This window comes from Salvelinus alpinus, chromosome 2 (genome assembly GCF_045679555.1).
Source record: "Salvelinus alpinus chromosome 2, SLU_Salpinus.1, whole genome shotgun sequence".
Lineage (NCBI taxonomy): Eukaryota > Metazoa > Chordata > Actinopteri > Salmoniformes > Salmonidae > Salvelinus > Salvelinus alpinus.
This window is the reverse complement of record NC_092087.1, coordinates 19214071-19241297: the sequence shown is the minus strand read 5'-3', so window position 1 is coordinate 19241297 and position 27227 is coordinate 19214071. Positions and strand designations below refer to the sequence as shown.

General features: G+C 41.8%; 1 protein-coding gene across 3 annotated transcripts in view; it reads left to right on the top strand.

Annotated features, from left to right (window-relative positions):
* LOC139555969 (contactin-4-like) overlaps positions 1-27227 on the top strand; it is a 255013-nt gene that overhangs the window by 160112 nt on the left and 67674 nt on the right. For all 3 annotated transcript variants that reach the window (XM_071369404.1, XM_071369411.1, XM_071369394.1), the window contains exons 6-8: positions 18278-18481; positions 26204-26306; positions 26643-26827. In XM_071369404.1, coding sequence (XP_071225505.1) covers positions 18278-18481; positions 26204-26306; positions 26643-26827 — 492 coding nt within the window. The remainder of the gene's footprint in view (positions 1-18277; positions 18482-26203; positions 26307-26642; positions 26828-27227) is intronic.

Genomic DNA, 27227 nt, shown 5'->3' with positions numbered 1-27227 from the left:
GCTGTCAGAGCAGCCAATCTGTAAATAGCACACCCAACTACCTCATCCCCATATTATTACTTGCCCTCTTGCTCTTTTGCACCCCAGTATCTCTACTTGCACATCATCTATCACTCTAGTATTAATGCTAAATTGTAATTATTTCACATCTATGGCCTATTTATTGCCTACCTCCCTACTCTTCTACATTTGCACACGTTGTACATAGATTTTTCTATTTTTCTTTTGTATTGTGTTATTGACTGTACATTTATTTATGTGTAACTCTGTGTTGTTGTTTTTGTCGCACTGCTTTGCTTTATCTTGGCCAGGTCACAGTTGTAAATGAGAACTTGTTCTCAACTGGCCTACCTGGTTAAATAAAGGCAAAATAAAATAACAAATAAAAATAAAAAATTATAGAGCCCATCACGATTCCTGTGCTGTTAATGTTATTGAAGTGCACTGCTTTCACTCATTGCTTTTCTGTGTGGTGAATCGTGTTCTATTATATTGTGGTGTACAGTAGCGGTCTAGAAAGTAGGTGAGGCAGGAACACATTGGACTCCTTGTGTCTCCAATCTATTACTATATGGGCCTTCAGATTTGGCCAGTTTGTTTGCAGCTCAGTATTGGAAAAGCTTTGTTTAAGTGAAGGCTCTCGATATGATTAATAACTCCTTAATGCAACCGCTGTGGCAGATTTCAAAAAAACTTTACGGAAAAAGCAAACCATGCAATAATCTGAGACGGAGCTCAGAACAATAGTAAAATTAGCCGCCATGTTGGAGTCAACAAAAACCTGAAAATACATGATAAATGTTTCCTTACCTTTGATGAACTTCATCAGAATGCAGTCCTAGGAATCCCAGGTCCACAATAAATGCTTGATTTGTTCGATAATGTCCGTTATTTATGTCCAATTAGCTACTTTGGTTAGCGCATTTGGTAAACAATTCCATAGTCACAAAGCGCATCCACTATAACGTGACGAAATGTCCAAAAGTTCCGTAACAGTCAGTAGAAACATGTCAAACGATGTATTGAATCAATCTTTAGAATGTTGTTAACATACATCTTGAATAACGTTCCAACCGGAGAATTACATTGACTTCAGTTGAGCGATGGAACGGAGCTGCCTCTCACGTGAACGCGCGTGTTCAATGCGTGGTCACCTCATGGCAGTGGTGAATCATTCCTGTCTCCTTCGGCCCCCCTTCACATTAGAGTCATCAGACAAAGTTCTATTGACATCTAGTGGAAGCCGTAGGAAGTGAAAACTCATCCATATCTCGCTGTAATTTCAATGGGAGCTTGGTTGAAAATCTAGCAGCCTCAGAAAAAATCCAAACAGGAAGTGGAACTTCTCAGGTTTTTGCCTGCCATATGAGTTCTGTTATACTCACAGACATAATTCAAACAGTTTTAGAAACTTCAGAGTGTTTTCTATCCAATACTATTAATATGCATATATTAGCAACTATGACTGAGGAGCAGGCCGTTTACTCTGGGCACCTCTGTGCACCTTTCATCCAAGCTACTCAATACTGCCCCTACAGCCATAAGAAGTTAAGCTAAAAGGCCCGAGGGGGTGTGGTATATGGCCAATATACCACAGCTAAGGGCTGTTCTTAAGCACGAAGCAACGCGGCTAGGACACAGCCCTTAGCAAAGGTAGCAGCTAATGGGGATCCCTAATAAATACAAATACAAATATTGGCTATATTTCACAAACCCCCGAAGTGCCTTATTGCTATTATAAGCTGGTTACCAATGTAATTAGAGCAGTAAAAATAACCCGTGGTATATGGCCTGATATACCACAGCTGTCAGCCATTCAGCATTCAGGGCTCAAACCACCCAGTTTATAAATAACTATAAATCACAGGGTTTTTGTATGTTTTTGCAATAAAATTCCTTAGATCTAAATCTTTTAAGATTCTGCAATAATATTCTCTGAACTAAATCTGTCGTCACTATGCTTCTGATCTATTTATCATGTCTAGATCTAAATTATATTTGTTCATCATACACTCAGGCCTGTCTAGCCCAGGACACAATGAGATGGGCAGCCAATGGCCAAACAGATCTTATCAACCTACACCTTCTAGTCATTTGCTTATAAGTGATCCTGTAATTTAAAATATATATGTGATATTTTTGCAGTATCAGTATGCTTTTATGTCAAAGACACTGAGGTTCAATTACACAGACTAATACTTTGCTGATGTGGTTTTAAATCAGAAGCATCACATTTCATTTGTGGATCTTGTGGTATGGATTGAAGTGATAATTTAAATTAACATTATCATCACCAATTTTGCGACATTATGGAATAACAATGATATTTTGACATTGGCTGTTCTTTTTTGCCGAAGGTCAATGTCTGCATGCAGAGCCCACCTGCTCCTGCTAGTCAGCAGAAGAGAGACAGGCAGGGAGACGGGTGGGTGCAGATCAGGAACGACACAGCCTGCCAAGCCAGATAGAAGCACAGACAGAGCTGCACACAGGCTGAGCATGGAGCTGTCTGTTTCTACTGATGCACTTCCTGTTTTGACAGGCCAATGTTCTAGTATTGGAAACATGCTGGGGATGTGTTATAATCATATAAGAAAACACAGTGATTTGGAGCAGACACATTATATTATTAGCATTGTCGGGGCGGCAGGGTAGCCTAGTGGTTAGAGCGTTGGACTAGTAATCGAAAGGTTGCAAGTTCAAATCCCCGAGCTGACAAGGTACAAATCTGTCGTTCTGCCCCTGAACAGGCAGTTAACCCACTGTTCCTAGGCCGTCATTGAAAATAAGAATTTGTTCTTAACTGACTTGCCTAGTTAAATAAAGGTAAAATAAAAAATAAAATAAAAAATTGTTGAAATGGTCTTTTATTGATGATGTTACGATACTCTCTGTTTGCTGAATGTGCTGCTAGTGTTTCCAGAAATATGCAGTGGAGAGTCAAATGATCTTCACTGGGCTCCCACAGTCAGAGAAGCCAGAGAGGCTGAAAGGCTGTCACTTCCGCTCTCTCTCAAAACACACTAGATTAATGGGCTGCCTGTGTGACCTAGCCTTGGTCTTTGTATTACTCAACTACTGTGTTTAGTCCTGGACCGGATGCAGCTGACCTCCATTTTCTAATGGAGAGAGACCTTTTAGCGGCACTCAAGACTGAAATCACTTGTGCGCATCCACTAAGAAAAGGGATGCTGCATTGTGTATCCCCTGGTTCATTTTGTCCTAAGACCCCGGGCTTTGAGAACACAGAGCATGTGCACTCTGTCTACTCATGTACATGAACAGAATGTAGGGAGGAGGAGAATTCTTGTAGCCTGGAGCAAACTTGGGAGCACTGCACTTTAACACAATTGGAGTGGCAGTACTTTCAGGGGGTGTTTTTCACGTAGGCTGTGGGATGGAATTCTTTCTTTTCAGCAGTGCGGAGAGGCAGTCTATTGGAGGAGACCCTAGTTCTATGAATCAGTGGACATTGACTGGACCAAATCTAGGGTGGAGATGTTTTGTAATTTTGCCTTATTTTGAGGCTCACCAGACTGTTGGACCTGCTAGAACCTTTAGTCAGAGAAACTGGAGCAATTTTTCAGAGAAACCGAGAAATTTGTTTCTGACCCCTCCATGGGTTATCCAACAGCTCCAAACATGTCACTTCCTCCTTGCATCTGTGGATATATTAAACTTTGAACACGGCTATTAGTAACCTCTTTGTTTAAAGTTTGTTTATCGTTCATGCCAGGATGCTGTTGCCTGTGTTTGTAGCACGGTAATTAAAAATGCATATTGTTGTCACAGTAAACTTTACATGTATTATTAATACCAGATGATCAGGCAGCAGATTGTCATGATTAATATTCATTGAAAGCATTGACACTGATAATGCATGATGAAGATACAAACACAACTCCCCCCTCCTCAGAATTAACACGGCAGTATTAACATTGATAGAGCTCATAACTCAGAAGTATCTGATTAACTGATATGTCCTTATAATACACCTTAGCAACCCTATTGTAATGATAGATGGGTTGTTTTGTCTGTTGATGCAGGCCTACACTGCACATGTTGTTCACCCGTGTCTTAATTATTCCCTATGTTTAGATGAATATATATTGTTTTTATAGCACGCTGACTCCACAGGGGGATCCCAGGGGGCTCTGCCACTGGGTTCAGTGTAGAATGTGCAGAGGCCTGCCGTCTTGCAGTGTGTAGATATTACTTTGAACAAAGCCAAGAGGTTGGTTGGGTTTTAATTGTTGGCTCAGAACACTGACACTAATACACACATAAAGTAATGCGTGTGTAAGCATTTCCAATCATTTGTCATTAAGCCCTATTTATATTCTGAAATCTGGATGCCCATTGAAGGGAATAATTACACTGTTGCACTAGCGCTTTGATGATGAATCAACATATATATATATTTTTTTTTTATGATGATTTTTGTGTTTTGGGAAAAATTTTGAGATGCGCAATTATGCCATGTGATTGGATGTGCTAGTACAGTGCCTTCAGAAAGTTTTCATACCCCTTGATTCTTTTCACATTTAGTTGTTACAGCCTCAATTTAAAAAGGATTAAATTGAGATTTTTTTGTCACTGACCTTACACACCATACCCCATAATGTCAAAGTGGAATAATGTTTGTTTTTAATTGTTGCTAATTAATTACAAGTTAAAAGTTAAAATGTCTTGAGCCGATAAGTATTCAACCCTTTTGTTATGGCAAGCCTAAATAAGTTCAGGAGTAACAATTCACTTAATAAATGGCATGGACTCACTCTGTACAATAATTGTGTTTAATATACTTTTTTAATGACTACGTAATTTCTGTACCCTACACATACAATTATCTGTAAGGTCCCTCAGTTGAGCAGTGATTTTCAAACACAGATTCAACCACAAAGACCAGGGAGGTTTTCCAATGCCTCGCAAAGAAGGCCACCCATTGGTAGATGGGTAAAAATAAAATAAAAAGCAGACATTGAATATTCCAGTCAGCATGGTGAAGTTATTAATTTTGGATGGTGTATAATACACCCAATCACTACAAAGATACAGCCATCCTTCCAAACTCAGTTGCCGGAGTGTAAGGAAACCGCTCAGGGATTTCACCATGAGGCCAATGGTGACTTTAAACAGTTACAGAGTTCAATGCCTGTGACTGGAGAGAACCGAGGATGGATCAACAACGTTGTAGTTACTCCACAATACTAACCTAATTGACAGAGTGAAAAGAAGGAAGCCTGTACAGAATAAACATATTCCAAATATTCCTGTTTGCAACAAGGCACTAAAGTAATACTGCAAAAAATGTGGCAAAGCAATTCACTTTTTGTCCTAAATTCAAAGTGTTATGTTTGGGGCAAATCCAATACGGAGAGTACCACTCTCCATATTTTCAAGCATACTGGTGGCTGCATCATGTTATGGTTATACTTGTAATCGTTAAGGACTGGGGAGTTTTTCAGGATACAAAATAAACGTAATGGAGCTAAGTACAGGCAAAATCCTAGAGAAAAACCTGGTTCGGTCGGCTTTCCACCAGACACTATAGTTACTTACCAAGAAGACAGTGAATATTCCTGAGTGTCAGAGTTACAGTTTTGACTTAAATCTGCTTGAAAATGTATGGCAAGGCCTGAAATTGGTTGTCTAGCAGTTGTCAACAAACAATTTGACAGAGCTTGTGTCAGGACCCGGTGCGAGAAACAGTCACTAATAATCGTCAGAACCCAGAAGATGAGGCAGACACAGCAGTACTAGCGATAGTGGTTTAATAAAGAACAAAATCTCCAGGCAAAGAAACTAAAACCACAATGTCCAAAAATCAAGCCAAAAGGCACAAAAATGGAAATCCTCCAAAATACTAAAGAAACTCCACAAAGTGGTAAAAAACAGCAGGGAAAAACAAACCTCAAAAGACTACTCAAATAATACACAAAACTAAACCAGAGAACCTCTGGAAAATCCAACAAGAGAAAACACTGAATAAAACAAGGCTTGGGCTGGGGCTGGGTGCTAACTTACAAACACAGAGCAAGGAACTAAGGAACACACAGGGATTAAATACTAACAAGGGAATGACCTACAGGTGCAAACAATAATTGGAGCAAGAAAAACAAAAGGTACAAAAAAGGTGCAATGGGGACATCTAGTGACCAAAAACCCGAACAGTCTTGGCCAAAACCTGACAGCTTGAAGAATTTTTAAAAGAATAATGGGCAAATGTTTCACAATCCAGGTGTGGAAACCTCATAGAGACTTACCCAGAAAGAATCACAGCTACAAAGGGTGTGAATTCTTATGTAAATGAGATATTTCTGTATTTCATTTTCAATAAATGAGCTAACATTTAAACAAAATCTTGCTTTCAGTCATACAGTATGTTATTTTCCCTGAGTGTGACAATATTGCTTAGTGTCTCTGTCTTATTACATAATTTTTACATTTTCACAAATTATTTACGATATACTTGTTGATCTCTGTTTTTGCAGATCTCTTCATTTCATTGTGACTTCTCCGAAGTATTGTGCAAGCCCAGCGGGCTAGATACACACAGCGCCATAATTTGTCAGCATCTCTCAAGCCTCTCGGGGGACTCCTCAAAGTGGAAACTCCTCTCTTCTCAAATGTATCATCTCTTAGAATATGCCCACACTGTACAGAATGCTTTATCTATAGGTAACTGTCTAAATAAAGGAAACACTTGAGTAAATTAGGGATACAAAGTATATTGAAAGGTGCTTACACACAGTTGTTGTTGCTGAGTTAATTAAACAATTAACATCCCATCATGCTTAGGGTCATGTATAAAAATACTAAGTTGCCCATTATTTTAGCGTGTGTGTTTGGTGTTACTATCCTTGTGGGGACCAGAAGTCTGTCCTTGTGGGGACCAGAAGTCTATCCCTTGTGGGGACCAGAAGTCCTCATGAGGATAGTAAAACAATGAAAAGTCTGACAAGTAGCAACATTTCGACAGTCCCCACAAGGAAAAAGGCAATTTTATGCTCACAAATCAGGGTTAGGGTTAGGGTTAGAGTTAAGGTTTTGGTTAAGGGTTAGGTTTAGTGTTAAGGAGTTAGAGAAAATAGGATTTTTAATGGAAATCATTTGTCAATCAAATTTTATTGGTCACATACACGTGTTTAGCAGATGTTATTGCGGGTGTAGGGAACAATGCTTGTGTTTCTAGTGTTTCTAATTTCTAACAAGTAATATTGAACATTTTCTCAACATACTGTATACCCAATACAAACAAATCTAAGTAAAGGAATGGAATTAAGAAAATATAAATATATGGACGAGCAATGTCAGAGAGGCATAGACTAAGATACAGTAGAATATAATAGAATACATGATATACATATGAGATGAGTTTTGCAAAATATGTAAACATTATTAAAGTGACAAGTGTTCCATTTATTAAAGTGGCCAGTGATTTCAAGTTTATGTATATAGGCAGCAGCCTTTAATGTGCTATTTAACAGACTGATGGCCTTGAGATAGAAGCTGTTTTTCAGTCTCTTGGTTCCAGCTTTGATGCATCTGTACTGACCTCGCCTTCTGGATGGTAGCGGGGTGAACAAGCAGTGGCTAGTGTGGTTGTCCTTGATGATCGTTTTGGCCTTCCTGTGACATCAAGTGCTGTAGGTGTCCTGGAGGGTAGGTAGTTTGCCCCCGGAGATGCATTGGGCAGACCGCACCACCCTCTGGAGAGCCCTGCAGTTGCGGGCAGTGCAGTTGCCGTATCAGGCGGTGATACAGCCCGACAGGATGCTCTCAATTGTGCATCTGTAAAAGTTTGTGAGGGTTTTAGGTGCCAAGCCAAATTTCTTCAGCCTCCTGAGCTTGAAGAGGCGCTGTTGCGCCTTCTTCACCACACTGTCTGTGTGGGTGGGCCATTTCAGATTGTCAGTGATGTGTATGCCGAGGAACTTGAAGCTCTCCACCTTCTCCACTGAGGTCGTGTCGATGTGGATAGGGGGGTGCTCCCTCTGCTGTTTCCTGAATCTCCTATGTTTTGTTGACATTGAGTGAGAGGTTATTTTCCTGGCACCACACTCCCAGAGCCCTCACCTCCTCCCTGTAGGCTGTCTCGTCATTGTTGTTAATCAAGCCTACTAATGTTGTGTTGTCTGCAAACTTGATGATTGAGTTGGAGGCGTGATTTGACAATGGAAATCCACACCCATGCAGTCATGGGTGAACAGGGAGTACAGGAGGGGGCTGAGCATGCACCCTTGTGGGGGCCCAGTGGTGAGGATCAGTGAAGTGGAGGTGTTGTTTCCTACCTTCACCACCTGGGGGCAACCGTCAGGAAGTCCAGGACCCATTTGCACAGGGTGGGGTTCAGACCCAGGGACTAGAGCTTAATGATGAGCTAGGAGGGTACTACGTTGTTGAAAGCTGAACTATAGTCAATGAACAGCATTCTTATTCCTCTTGTCCAGATGGAATAGGGCAGTGTGCAGTGCGATGACGATTGCCTCGTCTGTGGATCTATTGGGGAGGTAAGCAAATTGAGGTTGGTCTAGACTCTAGAGTGACAGGTAAGGTAGAGGTGATATGATCCTTGACTAGTCTTTCAAAGCACTTCATGATGACAGAAGTTCTGACTTGGAAACTTTGACGAAGGCCATGAGGCCGATACGGAAGCTTTTTAACCTTTCTGTGCACAGATCCCGATTACGGGATCATTTCCCTAAACAACCGCTGAATTGCAGGGCGCCAAATTCAAAAATATTACTAAAAATATTTATAATCATGCAATCACAAGTGAAATATACCAAAACACAGCTTAGCTTGTTGTTAATCCACCTATCGTGTCAGATTTTGAAAATATGCTTTACAGAGAAAGAAATCCAAGCTTTTGTGAGTGTATCAATCAATGCTACAACAGCTAGCCCCAAATTAGCATGGTCACGAAAGTCAGAAAAGCAATAAAATTAATCGCTTACCTTTGATAATCTTCGGGTGTTTGCACTCACGAGACTCCCAGTTACACAATAAATATTATTTTTGTTCGATAAATATTACTTTTATAACAAAAAAACGCCATTTGGGTTGCGCGTTATGTTGAGAAAACTACAGCCTCGTTCTGGTGCTGAAAGGCAGAAGAAAATTCCCAAACGTATCAGATACAAAAATATTACTAAAAATATTTATAATGATGCAATCACAAGTGAAATATACCAAAACACAGTTTAGCTTGTTGTTAATCCACCTATCGTGTCAGATTTTGAAAATATGCTTTGCAACGAAAGCAATCTAAGCTTTTGTGAGTGTATCAATCAATGCTAGAACAGTTAGCCTTATATTAGCTTGGTTAGCTTGGTCATGAAAGTCAGTAAAGCAATAAAATGAATCGCTTACCTTTGATAATCTTCGGATGTTTGCACTCACGAGACTCCCAGTTACACAATAAATGTTCCTTTTGTTCGATAAATATGACTTTTATAACAAAAAAACGCCATTTGGGTTGCGCGTTATGTTGAGAAAACTACAGCCTCGTTCCGTTCGATGAAAATTCCAAAAAGTATCCGTAATGGGCATAGAAACATGTCAAATGTTTTTTATAATCAATCCTCAGGTTGTTTTTAACAAACATAATCGATAATATTTCAACCGGACCGTAACCTATTCAATAAGAGAGAAAAGGAAATGGAGAGCTCCCCTCTCACGCGCAAGAACTATTCAGAGGACACCTGACTACTTTTGAAAAATCTCATTCATTTTTCAAAATAAAAGCCTGAAACGATGTCTAAAGCCTGGTCACAGCCTGAGGAAGCCATTGGGAAAGGAATCTGGTTGATACCCCTTTAAATGGAAGAAAGACTGGCCAGGAAACACAGATTTTTTTAAAAATATATCACTTCCGGGTTATATTTTCTCAGGTTTTCGCCTGCAGAATCAGTTTTGTTATACTCACAGACAATATTTTGACAGTTTTGGAAACTTTGGAGTGTTTTCTATCCTAATCTGTAAATTATATGAATATTCTAAGATCTGGACCTGAGAAATAGTCAGTTTACCTTGGGAACGTTATTTAAAAAAATAATAATAATCTGACCCCTAGCGTCAAGAAGTTAAGAGCAGTGATACTATCAAGAGCAGTGTGCAGTTTTCTTCTTTTTTATCATGATGACAGACGTGAAAGCTACGGGGTGATAGTCATTTAGTTCAGTTAGCTTTGCATTCTTGGGTACAAGAACAATGGTGGCCATCTTGAAGCATGTGGGGACATCAGACTGTGGTTTTCTGTGGTTTTCTGTGGTTTTCTGAACATAACGCGCAAACCAAATGGAGGTTTTTGGTTATAAAAATAATTTTTATCGAGCAAAAATAACATTTATTGTGTAACTGGGAGTCTCGTGAGTGCAAACATCCGAAGATCATCAAAGGTAAGCGATTAATTTTATTGCTTTTCTGACTTTCGTGACCAAGCTAATTTGCGGCTAGCTGTTCGTAATGTTTTGTCTAGTGATCGATAAACTCACAAACGCTTGGATTGCTTTCGCTGTAAAGCGTATTTTCAAAATCTGACACGATAGGTGGATTAACAACAAGCTAAGCTGTGTTTTGGTATATTTCACTTGTGATTTCATGAAAATAAATATTTGTAGTATTTGTTTTGAATTTGGCGCTCTGCAATTCAGCGGTTGTTTACGAAAATGATCACGTAAAAGGGTTCTGTGCGCCAAGAGGTTAAACCGAAATAGACATTTATTTGATCCTTTCGCTGCATATACCGCTCATCTCCTGTTAATTCCGGAACATCCTTTGAGGATTTAAGGCCCATTGCTAGTTAACTTTGTAGTTACTATGCTTATTCTCCCTATCTAGGTGTATATGCTTTTGTGATCTATGTGTGCTTTTTTACCATTATCCAATTACTACAGTTTTGTCCTACGGTATATTTACACACTGTATGTGTATGTGATGTTTGATGTGTGTTTCTCCTTTTTGGAAACTTGATCTATAGAGTTGACAGTCGATCGGACATTAGGTCTCACCCGTACAACTATCTGTTGTGTCTTAGGACTTTTAAAAATAATATCTCGTATCTTCACTCCGCTATATTAGGCTTCCCTCTCCTCCTTTTTGGACTTTATTTCAGTACTGTCTGTTGAAACGGATCGATGGTCAATTCACCCTGTGTTTAATTGACCATTCAAGTTATCTTGTTCGCATAGAATTACCTTCCTATCTCACCAAGCCTAGTTTATATCCTCACTCTCAGTTTAGGACTTTATTTAGGTATGTCTGTTGAATTGGATCTATGGCTAATCTACCCTGTGTTTAATTAGCCATATGAGTTATCCTATTTGTACAAGATCACCGTCCTATCTCACAGCACCTATTTAATATCCCCCCTTAATAACCCCTCTGGCCACCAAGGTACCCGGATCTATTAAGCAAATTTTATTTATGGTAGTGCACCTTAACTCAGGTCATTACGGACCTGCCCCGTTATCGATATTGGTTCAAAAAAAACTCCTGGTGAATCTGTTTGGAATACCTAAGCTCCTATTATTGATCAATTCTAAACATTTTAGAACATCAAATCAAAGATATCTTAAATCATTCCCCCCAAATCCGTGAATAAAGATTTACTGACCTGTCTTCTAGACTGGGAAAAGCAATGTAGGTTGGATCTCGTCACCACCTCTGTCGTGTACCAGTTCACCACTGGCCTGAAATAAACCCTAAATTCAGAGGTCAGGTCTTTGTCTTACGGATCCTGGATCCGCCCGTGCACGGTTTTCAGCAGTTCCATGGGACGACAGAGGCAGGTATTGAGATCCGGTTCGAAGGACCAATTGTTAAGAGAATTTTGTTCTCAATGTTAATAAACTGAACTTCAATTAAACTACCCGGTCTGTTACCAAGAATTTGTAAGGTTCTTGTTGAAATGAAACAGACAGAGGCCAGTCTACAATAGTCAGAATGTTTATTTACGAGAGCTCTGCCCATCCTTAAATGTACATTGGTTTATATACCTCTCATTTCATCATAACTGTCCCTCCTCCTCTAAGACAATGACAATATAGTTCACAAGTCTTCTCCTTCTCATACATTGCCTGCCACCTGTTATACAATCTACTACAAGCCCAAGGTTTCTCCCCTCCCTAGGTGGGGAGACTTCCTTCCCTGTTATCAGTTCCACAGTGGTCACAAGTTGACTGCCACAGTTCCTTGCCTGCTAACAGTCCCTCTTTCTTATGGACAAACATTATTTATCATTATACAGAGACAGGGTAGAATTCTGTTAGTTATAGTTCTACGTTAAATGTATACATAATTTAGTCATTATTCATAAAATTCATAACAGACGCGGTTAGAGATGCCGTCTGTGCCGGCAGCCTATCGAGGGTTAAAACGCTTAAATGTCTTATTCACATCGGCCACGGAGAAGGAGATCCCACAGTCCTTGGTAGAGGGCTGCGTCGGTGGCACTGTGTTATCCTCAAAGCGGGCAAATAAGATGTTTAGCTTGTCCCGGAAGCAAGATGTCAGTGTCCGCCACGTTGCTGGTTTTCCTTTTGTAGTCAATGATTGTCTGTAGACCCTGTCACATACGTCTGGTGTATGAGCAGTTGAATTGCGAATCCACTTTGTCTCTATACTGACGTTTTGCTTGTTTTATTGCCTTGCAAAGGGAATAACTACACTGTTTATATTCTGCCATATTCAAAGTCACCTTGCCATGGTTAAATGCGGTGGTTCGCGCTCTCAGTTTTGCGCAAATGCTGCCATCTATTCACGGTTTCTGGTTGGGGTAGATTCTAATAGTCACAGTAGGTACAACATCTCCTATACATTTCCTGATAAACTCAGTCACCAAATCAGTATGTTCATCAATGTTATTATCCGAGGCTACCCAGAATATATCCCAGTCCCCGTGATCAAAACAATCGTGAAGCGTAGATTCCGATTGGTCAGACCAGCGTTGAATAGTCCTTAGCACGGGTACTTCCTTTTTGAGTTTCTGCCTATAGGAAGGGAATAGCAAAATGGAGTCGTGGTCAGATTTGCCGAAAGGAGGACGGGGGAGGGCTTGTAGGCATCCCGGAAGTTGGAGTAGCAGTGGTCGAGTGTTTTAGCAGCGCGAGTGTGTTGATAGAAAGTCGGTAGCCTTTCTCCCAAATTTGCTTAGTTAAAATCCCCAGCTATTATAAATGTGGCCTCAGGATATGTGGTTTCCATTTTGCATAAAGTCCAGTGAAGTTCTTTGTGGTATCAGCTTGAGGGGGGATATACACGGCTGTGACTATAACCGAAGGGAATTCTCTTGGGAGATGATACGGTCGGCATTTGATTGTGAGGTGTTCTAGGTCAGATGAACAAAAGGACTTGAGTTCCTGTATGTTATCACAATCACACCATGAGTCGTTAATCATGAAACATACACCCCTACCCTTCTTCTTCCCGGAGAGCAGGGTTGGGTAGGTTACTTTATGAATGTAATCCATTACAGTTACAAGTTACCTGTCCGAAATTGTAATCAGTAATGTAACTTTTGGATTACCCAAACTCAGTAACGTAATCTGATTACATTCCATTACTTTTAGATTACCTTCCCCTTAAGAGGCATTAGAAGAAGACAAAAATGTATGTTACCAATTGAACGGCATCTGTTGCAGGATAAATCAATGTTAAAGTTTACATAGCTGGCCATATATAGATTTTAAATTTTACTTTATGGGTTGGTTATGTAGGTTTCTTCCAAGCCATCGCTTTCTGCTACATATAATAATACGATTCAATTATGTATTTACATTAAAAAACCAAAGTCATTCAGAATTCCAGTCATTCCAATAAATGTTATACCCCTTGATCTTCAAGAATAGGACTTGGAAATATGGAAGTATAGATTAGCCAATTTGTTTTACCTGAGCATGACCCCAAAACGAAGGACTTATTAGCCAGCCCTACTCTGTTGTTTATGATTTTGTTGTCATGGAGGACTGATTGGGCTCATTGATTCGAGTTTAAAAATAAATGCTGCGGTCATAGAATGGCATGCTTTACCAAGAGTGTGTAAAACTGTCAACTATAAAATATATTTAGATTTATTGAACACTTTTTTGCTTACTACATTATTCCTTATGTGTTGTTTCATAGTTTTGATGTCTTCACAATTATTCTACAATGTAGAAAAATAAAGAAAACCCCTTAGATGAGTAGGTGTGCACAAACTTTTGATTGGTACTGTATATATAATTTATAAATCCAAAAATGGATGTAGCACCTACAGATTGCCCCTTTAAGTCCATCAAAAGTGTGCAAATTTGTGTCCAATAGTCCAATGGATTATTTTTATCAGCATGAATTAGATTGAGCAATAAAAGCCCCACTTTAATTCCATAGGCTTGGATCCGCACTATGCAGCTGTTGGAAGAGTGCATTTTTCATTGATGATTGATAGGTAGTTTAAACATCTTAAATTCAAACATTATTGGGTTCAAATACACATTTAGATTTGTGAACAGCCATCCACAACAACCACAATACGTAAGGCGCAAATAGCTAGATGAGAAAGCAGCAGTGGGATTCACATCAATGCGCTATGTAAATATCAATATCAAGTGATATCCATATCGCCGTAGACTACATCACTAGTGTCATCCTTAACTCCAAGCGTTTATTCAAGTTGGATAATCTTTGGATTCCAGCAGCAGTCACACCATTGGAAGACATAGCTTGGACAGTAGCCTACAAAAGCCTATTCCTGCTCTTTTCCCGCGATCCATCAAACACATTTGGTGTGTCATCATAGTGGTCTCTGACTTGTGGTCAGACTCGCTCAGGTGGAACAAACTTAAACTTGCGCCTTTTTTCAATGCTGATTTGAATGTCATTGAGAAAACAGAGAAGTGTCAACAACAAAAAATCGCAAACATGCTTTCTGAATTAAAAATGAATCCTTAAAGTAATCATCTAGTTTTTCAAAAGTATCGGTAATCTGATTACAATATTTTTGCTGGTAACGTAATGGATTATAGTTACCATTTTTTTGTAATCTCCCTTCTGGAGAGATATTTATTCCTGTCTGCGCGATGAACTGAGAACCCAACTGGCTGGATGGACTCAGACAGTATATCCTGAAAGAGCCATGTTTCCGTGAAACAGAGTATGTTACAATCCCTGATGTCTCTCTAGAAGGAAATCCTCGCCCTGAGCTCGTCAACTTTATTACCCAGAGATTGAACATAAGCGAGTAATATACTTGGAAGCGGTGGATGGTGTGCGCGCCTCCAAAGTCGGACTAGAAGACCACTCCGAGTACCTCTCCTCCGCCGGCGGTGTTTTGGGTCGGCCTCTGGAATCAGTTCAATTGCTCTACAGGGTGAGAAACAAAGGATCCGATTCTGGAAAGTTGTATTCCTGGTCATAATGCTGGTAATGCTGGTAGTGCTGGTGAGTAACATAACTGAATATATTTCAGTCATGTTTCCTAGCCTTGTACAACACTGCATTATCATTATATTTTATTGTTCTGCCATTATTTTCCCATACTGTAGTCACCATGAAACTTATGAGTAGTAAACACGTGTGTGGGCAGGTGCAAGCACAACCCATGAGCACTGGAGAGGGAACGAGCCAAAACAATATTCCTTGTCCTGCCTTGGAGAGCAGAATGTTCCATGTCTCTGTTGTCCTCTCCCCTCCTCTCCGCTTGCTGTGCCATCACCTTCTGTGTTCCTCTAATACACTCAGGACTCTGCCAAAATACACTTCTGAAGAGGCTGATTGGCCTGCTCTGATTCATGCTGTAGCATATACCTGTTACTAACAGTGAGTGAGCTGCATCATGCATCGAAGCCTGCTGTGATAAATGACCATGCAGATAGAAAGGGTAAAGGAGGAATCCTTCAAGACTGTTTTGTTTAATTACCAACCAGCTAACAAGTGAATGGGTTTGATTAGGCTCAGCGGGAAAAGGTACATGCCTGTCAATTAGAAGGCCTGGAATACTCAGGCCGCCCTCCACTGATTAGAATGTCAGAACATTCAGAAATAATCATTTGTCCCTGAAAGCTTCAAACGAGAGCTCGGCAAACTAAAAAAACAACATGACCCTGAAAGCAGTGTTCTTGATAAGTACCCCAGCTGAGATCAAACTGTCACGAATCACAATGCGTCTTACACTGGCTCTGTCTATCATTTGTTCTTTGCAGTAGATCGAAACCTAGAAGTATGGTTTAGCTGTAGGGTACTGCATGTGTAATCAATCAATCAATCAAATGTATTTGTTGAAGCCCTTTTTACATCAGCAGATGTCACAAAGTGCTATACAGAAACCCAGCCTAAAACCCCAAACAGCAAGGAAAGCAGACAGCAAGCAATGCAGATGGAATCACCACTGATTTTACATACCTTTTAAATTACATGATGATGGTGATGATGATGACGCTAATGACGACGACAACGACGATGATGATGATGGTGGTGATAATGATGATTATGCTGGTGGTGCTGATGAAACGTTCAAAGTCCTGGTGGGAACAGTGAGCTTGGATTAACACAAAGCACTACAAAAGATGCAGAATGGGAAAGGTTTTTCAAGAATTTACAGTATTTCAGTTGCCTCAGTCACGCATACAAATGAATGTTTTTTTTTTTTTAAATGTACTCCTCTATAAATCCTTTTGGCCTAAGGAACCAAAGTCTCTGGGCACAGAAAGTTACTGAATCACCAAATGAATAGCAAAACAAAGTGTTTATTTCAAAGGTTACTCTTCAAAATGTGTGTTTTGTTCTTTTTGAAAGACTCAAACCACAAAAGATGTGACATTAAAAAGATGCTGACATTTACAGTAAGAAAATGACTGGAGAGACCCACCTGACAGTTACCAGCCAACATGATGCTCGTTATCCTGTGAATCATAGCAGATCTGAGATCCTGCCTTGTCCTGTGATCCTACAAATGTACTGTATACTATATGTTGTATTGTTATTTTTGTGGAGGCGAATGAAATACACACCTGTTTAGGCGAGGTGCTGGCTAGCGGAGTAGAACACTTGAAAAAGAAAAGTAGAGCCACACACTCTAGGATGTCAGATGCAATAATTTAATAACCTAATAAGAAACGTTTCAACAGACAAGCTGTCTTCAACATGGTATAATTGTTGTATTGTTATTTTTACCATCATGGTGAGAGTTATTATAACATTTACTTATGTAACAGTTTACGTCCGTCCCCTCGCGCGAACCAGGGACCCTCTGCACACATCAACAACAGCCACCCACGAAGAATCGTTACCCATCGCTCCACAAAGGCCACGGCCATTTCACATCGGTTACATTCACCCCCCTTTCGACCTCCTCCTTTTTCCGCAGCAACCAGTGATCCGGGTCAACAGCATCAATGTAACAGTTTAACTTTACTTCCGTCCCCTCGCCCATACCCGGGCTCAAACCAGGAACCCTCAGCACACATCAACAACAGTCACCCACGAAGCATCGTTACCCATCGCTCCACAAAGTCCGCGGCCCTTGCAGAGCAAGGGGAACCACTACTTCAAGGTCTCGAAGCGAGTGACGTCACCGTTTGAAAGGCTATTAGCGCTCACCACCGCTAACTAGCTAGCCATTTCACATCGGTTACACTTACAGTACAATTAACCTAGTATTTTGTGACGATCTGAGCTCAAGCCCATCGTTCCTTAGAAATTAGGCCTATCCCTTACGCATTCCCCAAATTAATTTGTCTTCTCGCACTGTTGCGTCAATAAAACCATCATTTTTGGTCATGTTACTCTGCTGTCCAACTGTGTGCTACAAAAACCAAACCCGAACAAGGCTTCCTGGTCAGTCATTCTTAACAACTTAGAATGTTTAAAGTTTGTTTTCTCTGTGAAATAAAACATTCAGCCAATCTCAAAGCCTTGTATTATCTACAAAATGTCCTCTGATTTCGTCAAAATGCAATATATATATTTTTACAAAATAAACCCTGCCACACAAACAATATTAATTTTGAGATGTGTCCAGATAATTAGAGCACCTCCTAACTCATCACACTCGGACCATCATTAATTTTCACCCTAGCATGTAGCTCTGTGATGATTCTGCAACCCCTTTGGAGGGTGAAGAATCAAACAACCCTACACACCTGCTACTCCACCAAATCAATTCCAACCAGACAAAACTGGTATTCTCCCTATTCTCCCGTGTTATTATTCTAATAAGGAGAGTCAGCGTGACCCTGAAATCCTGGTGTAATTTTGTTGTATTTGATCTCACACATTTCTTCTCCTTTCTCCACAGATCTGACATTCTCCTGGATTTTTAATGAGTATCCCTCGTTTGTGAAGCAGGACACACGACGCTTTATCTCCCAGGAGACGGGGAATCTATACATCGCTAAAGTGGAGCCCTCTGATGTGGGCAACTACACCTGTGTGGTGACCAATACTGTCACCAAAACCAGAGTCCAGGGCCCGCCCACGCCTTTGGTGCTCCGCAGTGATGGTGAGATCCAGTTCTACGACAACCACTTACACCCTATCAAAACAGTATATTCCTATTTCATATGTTCATTTTCTGGCTGTTGTGCTGTGTAATGTGTTCAATACTATCACATTAGAATAGTGTAATTTGTTCACAATCATTAGGTGAAATGTCAGTAATATTAAACTACACTACTATACCATTAATAAATCATACATACAGTATATGAATAATTGTATCTCTGCATAGTGTTAAACATTAGTTAGAGAAAGCCAACAATTAGATCACTCAGACAAAATACATTTTCATTGGAGAGCCTTTGACAAAGCCAGCCTGAAGCACCACAACCATTGGCTAGTGGGCTTTCTTGCATGGCCTTGAGCAGATATTTTACTCCAACTGTTTAGGCCTCATCTGAAACCAGAAGAGTCCTTTTAACATGAACAAATATCAGATATATTTTTCTAATCGTTATATCTAGCAGATATGTCAGGCGCAAGTACATGTAGCAGACATGAGTTGGTCATGGTCACAGGGTGAGGTAACCTGCCTGCAAACTTCAAAACCAGCATCGGCCCTCGGCCCATGAGGGAATTTCATCTTGGTCTAATGGGCTAATATGTTGGTTGTTCCTGTGGGAGACCCTGGTTCATACCCACGTGTTACATTCAGTATGTTAGCATGAAAACTACTACTGCTAATTATTCAACCCTCTTAGAGATGATCATGAGTAAATTAACCCTCTCTATTGAATATGGTCCTTAAGACAACTATAATTGGTTGAATCAGGGGAAACATTTATGTGTAGTCAGCCGTCCTACCATTAAATAATACTATATGTTTCAAGATGGCAACCATTGTTCCTGTTCTCAAGAAAGCTAAGGTAACTGAACTAAATGACTATCGCCCCATAGCACTCACTTCTGTCATCATGAAGTGCTTTGAGAGACCTCTACCCTACCTGTCACCTTAGACCCACTTCAATTTGCTTACCGATCGAATAGGTCCACAGACGATGCAATCGCCATCACACTGCACACTGCCCTATCCCATCTGGACAAGAGGAATACCTATGTACGAATGCTATTCATTGACTACAGGTCAGCATTCAACGCTATAGTACCCTCCAAACTCCTGGGTCTCGACCCTGCCCTGTGCAACTGGGTCCTGGACTTCTTGACGGGCTGCCCCCAGGTGGTGAAGGTAGGAAACAACATCTCCACTCCGCTGATGCTCAACACTGGGGCCCCACAAGTGGGCGTTCTCAGCCCCCTCCTGTACTCCCTATTGATCAATGACAGCGTGGCCGTGCACGCCTCCAACTCAATCATCAAGTTAGCAGATGACACAACAGTGGTAGGCTTGATTACCAACAATGACGAGACAGCCTACAGGGAGGAGGTGAGGGCCCTCGGAGTGTGGTGTCAGGAAAATAACCTCTCACTCAATGTCAGCAAAACAAAAGAGATGATTGTGGACTTCATGAAACAGCAGAGGGAGCACCCCCCTATCCACATCAACACAACAGCAGTGGAGAAGGTGGAAAGTTTTAAGTTCCTCTGTGTACATATCATCGACAAATTGAAATGGTCCACCCACACAGACAGTGTGAAGAAGGCTGAAAAAATGTGGCTTGTCATCGAAAACTCTCACTAACTTTTACAGGTGCACAATTGAGAGCATCCTGTCGGGCTGTATCGCCACCTGGTATGGCAACTGCACCGCCCACAACCGCAAGGCTCTCCAGAGGGTGGTGCGGTCTGCACAACGCATCACCGGTGGCAAACTACCTGCCCTCTAGGACACCTACAACACCCGATGTCACAGGAAGGCAAGAAAGATCATCAAGGACAATAACCACCCAAGCCACTGCCTGTTCACCCCGCTTCCATCCAGAAGGCGAGGTCAGTACAGGTGCATCAAAGCTGGGACAGAGAGATTGAAAAACAGCTTCTATCTCAAGGCCATCAGATTGTTAAACAGCCACCACTAGCACAGAGAGGCGGCTGCCTACCTACAGACTGAGCAAGAGGACAAGTACATTAGAGTGTCTAGTTTGAGAAAAAGACCCCTCACAAGTCCTCAACTGGCAGCTTCATTAAATAGTATCTCAGACTGGCCAATAAAAATAAAAGATTAAGAACACAGACACTGGACAGAGATATGGCTTTTTCTTTGCAACTCTGCCTAGAAGGCTGTTGACGTTGAGACTGGTGTTTTGCGTGTACTATTTAATGAAGCTGCCAGTTGAGGACTTGTGAGGCACTCTAATGTACTTGTCCTCTTGCTCAGTTGTGCAACGGGGCCTCCCACTCCTCTTTCTATTCTAGATAGAGATCTGTATGAGATCTTCAGTTTCTTGGCAATTTCTCGCATGGAATAGTATTCATTTCTCAGAACAAAAATAGACTGCCGAGTTTCAGAAGAAAGTTATTTGTTTCTGGCCATTTTGAGCCTGTAAACGAACCCACAAATGCTGATGCTCCAGATACTCAACTAGTCTAAAGAAGGCCAGTTGTATTGCTTCGTTAAACAGCACAACAGTTTTCAGCTGTGCTAACATAATTGCAAAAGGGTTTTCTAATGATCAATTCACCTTTTAAAATGATAAACTTGGATTAGCTAACACAATGTACCATTGGAACACAGGAGTGATACTGATAATGCTGATAATGTGCCTCTGTACGCCTATATAGATATTCCATAAAAATTGCCGTTTCCAGCCACAATAGTCATTTTCAACATTAACAATGTCTTCAGTACACTGTATTTCTGATTAGTTTGATGTTATTTTAATGGACAAAAATGTGCTTTTCTTTCAAAAACAAGGACATTTCTAAGTGACCCCAAACATCTGAACGGCAGTGTATATTCTAATCCCTTTTTCTTTACTAGATTGTGTGTATTATGTTTTGTTGTGGAATTTGTTAGATATTAGGTTTTGTTGTGGAATTGTTAGATTTTAGCTGTTAGATACTGCTGCACTGTCGGATCTAGAAGAATAAGCATTTCGCTACACTCGCAATAACACCTGCTAACCATGTGTGTGACCAATAAAATATGATTTGATGATAGTATAGCGTAATATTTTTTTTTTTTTTACTTTTGCCCCTTTTTCATGGTATCCAATTGGTAGTTACAGTCTTGTCTCATTGCTGCAATTCCTGTACTGACTTGGGAGAGGCAAAAGTCCGAAACACAACCCAACCAAGCCACACTGCTTCTTGACACAATGCCCACTTAAACCGGAAGCCAGCCGCATCAATGTGTTGGAGGAAATACTGTGCACCTGGCGATTGTGTCAGCGTGCACTGCGCCCGGTCCACCATAGGAGTTGCTAGTGCGTGATGGGACAAGGAAATCCCTGCTGGCCAAATCCTCCCCTAACCTGGATGACGCTGGGCCAATTTTGCGCTGTCCCATGGGTTTCCCGGTTGTGGCCAGCTGCGACAGAGCCTGGACTCGAACCCAGAATATCTAGTGGCACAGCTAGCACTGTGATGCAGTGCCTTAGACCACTGCGCAACTCGGGAGGCCATAGTATAGCATAATATTACAGTAAATTACACTGACTGTATCTAAGCAGTCGGGTTTTGTTTTGTGTTTTGATAAAACACTGCAGAAGCAGCAGCATTTCAGGGTTAGGTTTAAAATGCAGGACACTGGATCTCTGCTTGTCTGGAATCACTACTTCTAGTGCATACTATTTTTTAAGATGCAGCATGAGAAGGTATCTTTTTTTTCCCAACTTACAATACCTACTGGTGTGACAATGAGGAATCAACAATGAACCATCCAATCACACACGTCACATTAGCTTCTATTACCTCCTAAAGGTTATGGTATGAGACAGTGTTGTAGAACTCGAGTCCAGGACTCGGACTTGACTCGGACTCAAGTAACAATTTTCGGACTCAACCAGTCATGACTTGGACTTGGACTCGACCAGTAGTGACTTTGTTGTCAGAAAGTCTCCCTCCCTTGCATTATTCAACACGATAGCTACAACAGCATACGTCAGATAGCTACTGTATTTGCTGCTAGCCTTACCAATCTGTAAAACAGTATGTTATCAAGCTTTCTACATTACATAATGTAGCTTTGAGCGCCAACAAGGGATTTGTGACTCGACTCGGGCTCGAGCATAAAGGACTCTGACCCATACGCTCTTAAAAAAAAGGTGTGAAGAACCATTAAGGGTTCTTCGGTTTGTCCCCATAGGGGAACCCTTTTTGGTGCTGGGTAGAACCCTTTGCAGAGAATTCTAACTAGAACCTTCTATGTAGGGTTCTTCGTAGAACCCCCTGTAAATGGTTCTATCTAGAATCATCTATGAATGGTTCAGGCTAGAACACTCTATGAAGGGTTTTACCAAAAACCCTTTTATCCTCTAAAGCAGGGTTCCCCAACTGGTGGCCTCTTTGCCGAATTTGGCCCAAGTGTTTTTGGCCCCCGAAGTTCTGAGCCCCAAATAAGACTGTAAAAACACCCGTAAATCAGCTCCAAGTGATTTTAATTTAGAAAATCTGTTCCAAAGTATTCCCACACAGAGATATACAGTGCCCTTTCACTTTTTCCACATTTTGTTTTGTGACAAGGTGGGGTTAAAAATTGATTTAATTTTAAAAAAGCAATAGTCGACACAAAATACTCAGTAATGTCAAAGTGGAAGAAAAATGTAACATTCAAAAAAATATATATAAAAAAATTAAGCACTAATATATCTTGGTTAGATAAGTATTCAACCCCCTGAGTCAATACGTGTTAGAATCACCTTTGGGAGCGATTACAGCTTTGAATCTTTCTGGGTATAACGGTTCTCGTGGGCTGAAGGAAGAGTGGACCAAGGTGCAGCGTTTAAAGTGTTCATGATTAAAAAATAAAAATAATAATTTAATCGAACAAAACCAACAAACAGGAGAACGAAAGCGAAACAGTTCTGTCTGGTAGAGACACAAAACAGAAAACTACCCAAAACACACAGGTGGGAAAAGGCTACCTAAGTATGGTTCTCAATCAGAGACAACAATAGAAAGCTGCCTCTGATTGAGAACCACACCCGGCCAAACACATAGAAATAGACAACATAGAACAAAAACAGAATGCCCACCCCAACTCACGCCCTGACCAACCAAAATAGAGACATAAAAAGGATCTCTAAGGTCAGGGCGTGACAGTACCCTCCCCCAAAGGTGCGGACTCCGGACGCAAAACCTAAACCTATAGGGGAGGGTCTGAGTGGGCATCTATCCACGGTGGCGGCTCTGGTGCGGGACGTGGACCCCGCTCCACCTTAAGCTTGGCCCACTTATGTGGCACCTCTGGAGCGGGGATCCTCGCAGCGGGCCCCGGACAGGAGGGGGAGACTCTGGCAGCTCCGGACAGGAGGGGGAGACTCTGGCAGCTCCGGACAGGAGGGGGAGACTCTGGCAGCTCCGGACAGGAGGGGGAGACTCTGGCAGCTCCGGACAGGAGGGGGAGACTCTGGCTCATCACTGGAGGATGGGGATCATCACTGGAGGTTTCGTGCCATGGATCATCACTGGAGGCTTCGTGCCATGGATCATCACTGGAGGCTTCGTGCCATGGATCATCACTTGAGGCTTCGTGCCATGGATCATCACTTGAGTGGAGAGACACACAGGAGGCCAGGCTCTGGGAGCAGGCACAGGACTCACCAGGCTGAGGAGACATGCAGGAGGGTTAGGGCTTAGTACAGGCACAGGACTCACCAGGCTGGGGAGACATGCAGGAGGCCTCTTCCTTGGCCGAGGCACCGGATACACTGGGCCATGGAGGCGCACTGGCGGTCTCGAGCGCAGAGCTAGCACAACTCGTCCTGGCTGGATACCCCCTGTAGCCCGGCAAGTGCGGGGAGCTGGAACAGGCCGCACTGGGCTGTGCTGGCGAACCGGGGACACCATGCATAGGGCTGGCGCAGGATAATCCGGGCCGAGGGGACACACTTGAGGCCAGATGCGCTGAGCCGGCACCAACCCTCCTGGCTCGATGCCCACTCTAGCCCGGCCGATGCGAGGAGCTGCGATGTAGCGCACCGGGCTATGAGTGCGCACTGGGGACACCGTGCGCTTCACCGCATAACACAGTGCCTGCCCGGTCACTCTCTCCCCACGGCAAACATGAGGAGTTGGCTCAGGTCTATGACCTGACTCCGCCAGTCTCCCTGTGTGCCCCCCCCAAAAGAATTCTGGGGTTGCCTCTCGTGTACGCCTCCTCGAGCCAACTCCTCGTAGCGTCGCCACTCCGCCTTAGCTGACTCCAGCTCCTCTTTAGGACGGCGATACTCTCCCGTCTGTGCCCAGGATCCCTTGCTGTCCAGGATTTCCTCCCATGTCCAACTCTCCAACAGATGCTGCTCCTTCCTACCACGCTGCTTGGTCCTTTGGTGGTGGGTAGTTCTGTAATGGTTCTCGTGGGCTGAAGGAAGAGTGGACCAAGGTGCAGCGTTTAAAGTGTTCATGATTTAATCAACAACAACAACAACAACAACAACAAACACCAACAAAACCAACAAACAGGAGAACGAAAGCGAAACAGTTCTGTCTGGTGCAGACACAAGACAGAAAACAACTACCCACAAAACACAGGTGGGAAAAGGCTACCTAAGTATGGTTCTCAATCAGCGACAACGATAGACAGCAGCCTCTGATTTAGAACCACGCCCGGCCAAACACATAGAAATAGACAACATAGAACAAAAACATAGAATGCCCACCCCAACTCACGCCCTGACCAACCAAAATAGAGACATAAAAATGATCTCTAAGGTCAGGGCGTGACACTTGGTAAGTCTCTAAGAGCTTTCCACACCTGGATTGTGAAACATTTGCCCATTATTCTTTTCAAAATTCTTCAAGCTTTGTCAAATTGGTTGTTGATCATTGCTAAACAACCATTTTCAAGTCTTGCCATAGATTTTCAAGCAGATTTAAGTCAAAACTGTAACTTGGCCACTCAGGAACAATCACTGTCTTCTTGGTAATCAACTTCAGTGTAGATTTGGCCTTGGGTTTTAGGTTATTGTCCTGCTGAAAGGTGAATTCATCTCCCAGTAATGGAATTTATTTCACCCAACTTTTAACCTAAATCCGATGACATGGTGATTTTTTGTTGTTGATTTCACAGTGAATTTTTTTTTAACGTTGAACTGACATCTGTGCCCAGTGGGCTTGCCTTACAAAGAACCCTTGTCTTCCAAAAAGGGTTCTTCAGATGAAAACGGTTCTTGGTATAACCCTATTCCTCCACAAAGAACCCATTTGGAACCCTTTTTTCTAATAGTGTAGGGACTTGGCACTCGACTCGGACTCAAGGTTTAGTGACTTGACTATATCACTGATTAGAGCCTCATCCAGCTGTCTCATTTACCATGGCTGATAGGGCCTTGGCTACCTGGCTGTATTAGACAATGGAGATACAGATCTGAATGAGCTTTCACAGTCAGTCAGGGAACCGTGCCTCACAATATCAAGGAGATGAAATTGGCTTGTTTCTCCCATTTCAAGAGCCCATTTGGGCTGAGAAACCTCTGGAAATGTGATTGAGATTTACAGATAGAGAATACCAGCAACAATGAGAACCTGTTATTGGTTTTCCAAAAGAACCACTTCTCAGGTGTATGATTGTAATCGCTTATAGGACATATGTAGGAAACGACATATCATATTATCTGTGTTGTTGTTTTTTCCTTTCTTATAATTGGTTGTGAATTACTCTCCTCAGGTATAATGGGTGAATACGAGCCGAAGATCGAAGTTCAGTTTCCAGAGATTGTCCATGTAGCCAAAGGATTGACAGTGAAACTGGAATGTTTTGCATTAGGAAAGTAAGTGGACTCTGGGCTTGGTTAAACAGGCACACAAATACATGAAAAGCAGAAAGGTTATTAACAAACAGCGAGATATTTTTCATGTATCACTGCATGCCTCCAACCCTCCTCTGATTGAAGCTGAGCTGGACATCTGAGATGTCTTGTAGAGTTGGGGCTGTGACTACTGGTACACTAGTTGAATTATGTATTACCTACATGTCAGTATTTTTTGTCTGATCAATTGAATCCATCTAGGTTAAGTATTGTGGTGAGGTTGTGATATTACAAATGATTTGTGTTTATAATATGAACATGCTACAAGGTTTCTCTTTCCATTCCTCTTTACTCCAGCCCTGTCCCCTCTATAAACTGGAATAGAGTGGACGGAATCCCCTTTTCTAGGAAGGTGGACGTGAGGAAAGCCAGCGGTGTCCTGGAAATCCCTTATTTCCAGCAGGAAGACGCGGGCACATACGAGTGTGTGGCAGAGAACTCCAGGGGGAAGAACACTGTAAAAGGAAAGCTCTCATTCTACGGTAGGTGATCCTGAACCACATGAGTATTTGAACCAGTGAAGGCTGCATGTGTCAGCTTCGTTCAGATTGAAACGCATCAAAGGGAGACCTAACTGGGTTTAAAACACAGCCATCGGTAATCAACTGTGGCCACTTTGCATGGGGGAGCATCGTTTTAACAGAGCATCCCAAATGATTAAGGCCCCGCCGGCCATGATGCCCATAATATTTTGATCCAGATTAAAGCAATGATGATGTGGATGAGGAGGAGACCTTGGATGTGACCTTGTGCGTGGGACTTGTATTGGTCTCCACCAGATGGCATTGGGATTGACATCCAACTTGACTGGAGATCAAAGCTGTTAAATGTACTATACTTAGACCAGGGCCACATATGCCATCGGAATAATCCGCAGTGCAG